This window comes from Etheostoma spectabile, chromosome 23 (assembly GCF_008692095.1).
Source record: "Etheostoma spectabile isolate EspeVRDwgs_2016 chromosome 23, UIUC_Espe_1.0, whole genome shotgun sequence".
Taxonomy (NCBI): Eukaryota; Metazoa; Chordata; class Actinopteri; order Perciformes; family Percidae; genus Etheostoma; species Etheostoma spectabile.
This window is the reverse complement of record NC_045755.1, coordinates 3,096,739-3,103,079: the sequence shown is the minus strand read 5'-3', so window position 1 is coordinate 3,103,079 and position 6,341 is coordinate 3,096,739. Positions and strand designations below refer to the sequence as shown.

At 40.5% G+C, this 6,341-nt stretch overlaps 1 protein-coding gene across 1 annotated transcript in view; it reads right to left on the bottom strand.

The window, feature by feature from the left end:
* ptprz1b (protein tyrosine phosphatase receptor type Z1b) overlaps positions 1-6,341 on the bottom strand; it is a 100,282-nt gene that overhangs the window by 21,839 nt on the left and 72,102 nt on the right. Inside the window, 3 exon segments of the mRNA XM_032505780.1 lie at positions 3,318-3,468; positions 4,794-4,951; positions 5,588-5,654. Coding sequence (XP_032361671.1) covers positions 3,318-3,468; positions 4,794-4,951; positions 5,588-5,654 — 376 coding nt within the window.

Below are 6,341 nucleotides of genomic sequence, written 5' to 3'. Positions count from 1 at the left end.
AATTTGTTAAAGGGAAAAAGACCCTTCTCTGAATTTGTAAATACTTTATTTCAATTTCAAAAAGAGCTGCAAAATAAATTGCCAGCGCTGAGAGGAGCAAGGGTGCACAACTACAAAGTCGAGTTCCCTGGCAACCCAAAAGATCCACTTTACTTGAGGGTCGACTTTATGAAGATGGAGAGCAACGTGAATTTTATCTTAGAAGATGGATGATATTTTCATTCATGGAAAAAAATATGATTAATAATGTAATATCTGTATCAATCCCTAAGGGAGAGGTATTCAATTTCCTTCCCCATGCTGCCCACAATGTGGGATAAATTCAATAGGTGAAAATATTTAGAGCGTTGGAGAAGTGGAGATTCTGGGTGAAAATCTTTACAGCCTAATAAGAATTTCTTATGGTACAAAATCATAACATGCTGTATCTGCTGGGAGTTAACAGCGCTGTTGATCATTACCAGTCGAAGGCTTCAGATCTCTGCCAGTCCAAACTCACTTTGTGGCTTTTAGAACTAAAACTTACTGAGAGAAGGCAAGTGACGGTACATGCCTTTTCAAGTATGGCATCAAATTAATCTCAGGGGAATGAACTCTGTAAATGTGTTATGTAAACCATGATAGGAACCTCAAAACTGAAAGCAGGATGCAATACTATAAATGAAAAAAGAAACCAAAGCTGCAGACATGTAGCCCAGTTATGAGTTCTTTTAGTCCGCATAGCAAGTTGCTAGATGGAAAATGGGCACGAAGCCTTTCGCCATGTCAAAACAGGCTCAGCACAGAGAAAGAGAAGTCTGGAACGAAAATCAAAATTGAGAATTGAGAGCTGAAGGTGGAAAAGACACGCAGTAAAAAAGGAAATAATTATTTTAAACACACACACACACACACACACACACACACACACACACACACACACACCTCTTTGGGTTACATTTCCTGGTTTTCATTTCTAGTATTACTTTTTTAGAGCTGCAAAAGGTTAAGTCTATGAAATACAAAAAACAATACAAATCCCAACCTCCCAGAGTCCAAGGTGGTGTCTTCAAACATCTTCATATATATATATACACTCACCGGCCACTTTATTAGGTACCCCATGCTAGTAACGGGTTGGACCCCCTTTTGCCTTCAGAACTGCCTCAATTCTTCGTGGCATAGATTCAACAAGGTGCTGGAAGCATTCCTCAGGAGTTTGGTCCATATTGACATGATGGCATCACACAGTTGCCGCAGATTTGTCGGCTGCACATCCATGATGCGAATCTCCCGTTCCACCACATCCCAAAGATGCTCTATTGGATTGAGATCTGGTGACTGTGGAGGCCATTTGATACAGCGAACTCATTGTCATGTTCAAGAAACCAGTCTGTGATGATTCCAGCTTTATGACATGGCGCATTATCCTGCTGAAAGTAGCATCAGAAGTTGGGTACATTATGGTCATAAGGATGGACATGGTCACAACAATACTCAGGTAGTGGTGTGCTTTGCAACGATGCTCAATTGGTACCGGAGGGCCCAAAGAGTGCCAAGAAAATTCCCCACCCCATGACACCACCACCACCACCTGAACCGTTGATACGCAGGATGGATCCATGCTTTCATGTTGAGACGCCAAATTCTGACCCTACCATCCGACTGCGCAGCAGAAATCGAGACTCACAGACCAGGCAACGTTTTTCCATTCTTCATTGTCCAATTTCGATGAGCTTGTGCAAATTGTAGTTCTCAGTTTCCTGTTCTTAGAGCTGAAAGGAGTGGCACCCGATGTGGTCTTCTGCTGCTGTAGCCCATCTGCCTCAAAGTTGGACTACTGTGCGTTCAGAGATGCTCTTCTGCCCACCTTGGTTGTAACGGTGGTTATTTGAGTCCACTGTTGCCCTTCTATCAGCTGCACCAGTCTGGCCTTCTCCTCTGACCTCTGGCATCAACAGCATTTCCGCCCACAGAACTGCCGCTCACTGGATGTTTTTCTTTTCCGGACCATTCTCTGTAAACCCTAGAATGGTTGTGCGTGAAAATCCCAGTAGATTAGCAGTTTCTGAAATACTCAGACCAGCCCTTCTGGCACCAACAATCATGCCACGTTCAAAGTCACTCAAATCCCTTTCTTCCCCATACTGACGCTCGGTTTGAACTGCAGGAGATTCTCTTGACCATGTCTACATGCCTAAATCACTGAGTTGCCGCCATGTGATTGGCTGCTTAGAAATTAAGTGTTAACGAGCATTGGACAGGTGTACCTAATAAAGTGGCCGGTGAGTGTATTATATATATATATATATTTATTTTATAATATTTAATCGTGATTAATTGCATTAATGTCATAGTTAACTCGCAATTAATCGCACACTTTATTTTTATCTATTCTAAATGTCCCTTGATTTCTTTTTGTCCCAGTATTTTTTCCTCATTTTATTGCTCTTATCAACATGGAAAAGTGGATCGGCTTGCTTTGGAGGGGGAGAATTGGCTGTGTGCTTGGCCATGAAGTGGTAAATCAGACTGACGTGCTGCAATGATAGCTCAGTTCACAACGACCGAACCCACAGATCACTTTGGTCTTGTCAATGGAACCATTTGGCAAATATTAAAAAGTAAACTTTCCATTCAGAATCCATTTCGGCGTCTCGTGCTCTCCATCCACTCAAAACATAACGTTACTACTCTTTGGCCGGCTCGCAAGCCCAAACAAGTGTGTGCGGCGTGTCGGTTGTGTTGCTTCCGGGGTGGTTAGATCCGTTAAAATGGGTTTGCGTTAGTGCCGTTAAGAACGCGTTTGACTGACAGCACTAAAATATATATATATTTCCACTACTTTTGCATTACAAAAATATTAACCAAATAATTGCTGATAATTTATCTTGTGATGAATCAATCGACTAATAATTTCATCTCTTTTATTTTTCCTGTTTTTTTCTCACAGATTTGGGTTTACATTAATGCTTTAGATATAACGTTGAAATATATATATTTTTTTAAATTTACTTTCCATTGAGCTGAATTTGATCCCATTAAAAAAGCTTCTGAAACGTTGATATCTTGAGTAATTAATAAGGTGCTATATTATTGTTTAAGAGACTTCATTTTACAAGCTGATTACAGATTTGGTATCCAACTAATTGAACTAATTGAATCTGCAATATAACTAGTAACCATTGTTGTTAAATAAGTGTAGTGTGTTAGCATAAAAGTGAAGTCATTGAATGGGAAATGAACTGAAGTGACTTATGAGTTTGGGGTAGAAAAAGACAATGGTGAGAATTATAACAAGCAGAAAATTTTTTGTTTGGATTGGTTTGATGACATACTGGGTGTGAGCACTTCCTCCACTCCGGTGTATGAGGCAAACACCTGACCCATGAACTGCTGCTGCTGCTCCCTGAAGTTGCTCTGCAGGTAATCCGTCAGTATCACATATCCAGCCTGCTGCATGGTCATCACCTCACAAAACACCTCCAACTGGGTACAGAGAGAGACAGAGAAAAGAAAGATGTGTCTGTTGCATCTTTCAGTGTGTCTGTACAGTTGCCAAAATAAACCCAAAACTGTGTGTGTATTTGTTTAAGAGGCTTGTGTTGGTGCCAGGCAGAGGCAGAGAGACAGCGCTGCTCTATTTTTGGGTAGCTACGATGCGCATGTGTCATGCCTTGCCACCCCCGTTTCAATCATGCAAACACACACACACACACACACACACACACACACACACCGACACACAAACTGAACTGTGACTTCATACAATCATTGTATCCTCTACTGTCCCTGAGTGAAAATGACCACCAAGTAACAGTAGTAAAATCGTTGGTACCCTGTCTGTCTGTCTGTCTGTCTGTCTGTCTGTCTGTCTGTCTGTGTGTGAACTGCACACAAATCATCTTCCACATTTGACAACAATGCTTTAAGTCTTTGTGGCAGTTGATGGAACCAAGTCACTCTTCTGTGCAGCAGCCCCTGAAAAAAATGCCCAAAGCTGTCGTGTGTACACAAACAAACAAACCAGTGACATCAAGTATGACCCCCGTTTCAATCATGCAACACACACACACACACACACACACACACACACACACACCTCATTCACTCTCCATTATTCTGTCACATAACTGATGTTTATAACACAGATGATTTCATTTAAAGTTGCCGTTCTTCGGGGGTGCTTAAACGTCTTCACCCTGGAATCAAGCTGCAGTAACGTCACAGTGACCAGCATGTGTTGTCGATGCACGACAGGCCTTTTTGACCAGATTGTACCACGACCCAAAACCCTTTCCTGTAAATTCACATTTTTGCCTAAACTTCCAATTATATCACCTCTATGCGAGGTTTTGTTTTTATTTTGTGCAAAGATGTCAAAAACAGCTGACCTGAAACCAGCCATAGACTACAACCAGACACAGCAACTAAAGGCAGCAATGATTTTAACTTGACCGAAGAGGTTTGTCTTTTCAAACTGAATACATACGTTTTTGTTTTTTTATATACCATAACAAAATCTACTTTCTTTTTTACTATTATCTCTAATTGACAGCTTTCATTAGACACAATGCTCCACCAATTTAGTAGTAAGCATTGCTGTCATTGATATAAAAAGAGGCTTTTTCTTCATAGCAGTCTGCTGTGCTGGAGTATGATGCTAATGCTGAAAGGCACATTCAGGTTAAAAGAGTGAATGAGAACCAGTGATACTCAAGTTGACTCTTTTCTGTATTCCAGGACTTTGTGTACTGAAAGAAAGGAGCATTGGCGAGTGGCAGTGGACACCTGTGTGATAAAAACCTACTGACCTGTGTTTCTGATATGGCCACAGTGTGTTTAAAGACAATCCACTCCACCGTTTCAGAGCAGGGAGGTGTAGTTAGGGAGCCATTGTAGATGTAATATTTATCTGTGTTATTTGGCAGCAAGGACCGCATGGTGAAAGCTTCCATCGACCCGCTCTTACCTGGTAAACAATGCAAAAAAAATGCCCTCAGTAACAAAATGTCACAGCAGATAACACGTTTTCTCGCAAGCTGTAAAACCACCTGGGACCAGGCATTTAAAAAATGTCAGACTGTCCGTTAAGTCTATGCCATATGCATAATGATATTCCTTTTATCATTTTGGAGAGAAAAGCATAACAATTATGTTTGCAGCATTTTTGCATAATTATTCTCTCCAGGAATTTTGCTTCAAGGAAATGTAGCTACTAGTTCCGTTGATAATAGTGTATCTTTTTGAGCACTATTAAATTGGACTAAACTGTCTCAGACTGTAATATAATGTCAATTATAAGTCTCTAATTTGCTTGTGTACAAGATTTGATGCCAATCACAGTTGGTGACAAACATCACCGACTGTTTTAGGGGACAACATTATTCTGTGTCTGCTTACTCTGTTTCTACACTGTTTATGAAACATAAATATTCTCCTAAACACAACCACAATTTAGTTGGGAAAACCAAATCCAATTCCATGTGAAAATTGTTGGTTTTTATTATGCCACTTCCTACACCCAGCTGCTCTCTTTTTAGAGGATACATGTTCATTTTTACCCAGTGATGACCCAGATGCAGTACTCTATGTATTAGAGACCTACCAAACCGGCTGACAGTGTTGACAGCCTCTATTACAGGACGGAAGTTCTCGTTGTCTTCCAAGCAGACCTGTGGAAAACAACATCAGCTTCTGTTGTGGAATTCATAGGGAGGCAAATACACAATTTTATTCCAATGGCGTGAGGAGGAACAAACTGATCTCTAAACCTGGGGCACAAACAGTGGTGGAATGTAACTAAGTACATTTACTCAAGTACAAATTTGAGGTACTTGTACTTTACTTGAGTCTTTTCTTTACATGCCACTTTCTACTTCTACTCCGCTACATTTCAGAGAAAATTATTGTACTTTTTTTATAGATCATTTTTTGGGGCATTTTCCCTTTATTTCAGAGTGATAGTGGATAGACAGGAAAGGTGGGAGAGAAATGGGGGATGACACGCAGCAAAGGGCCGCAGGTTGGACTTGAACCCGGGGCGCTGCAATAGCCTCAGCCTACATGGGGCGCACGCTCTTACTGGGTGAGCTAGAAATATTGTACTTTTTATTCCACTACATTCATCTGACAGCTTTACTAGTTACTTTACAAGTTAAGATTTTTGCACACAAAAACAAAAGTAGCTTATAAAATACGATGTTAGCTGGAATGGTTAGCCGATTAAACACAGAACTGTTTGGATCGTTTCCAGTTTCTAAAATATGAGGCTTTTTTAGCATTGAGTACTTTTACTCCGCATACAGGTATATTTTCCTGATGATACATACATACTTTTACTTAAGTAATACTTTCAATGC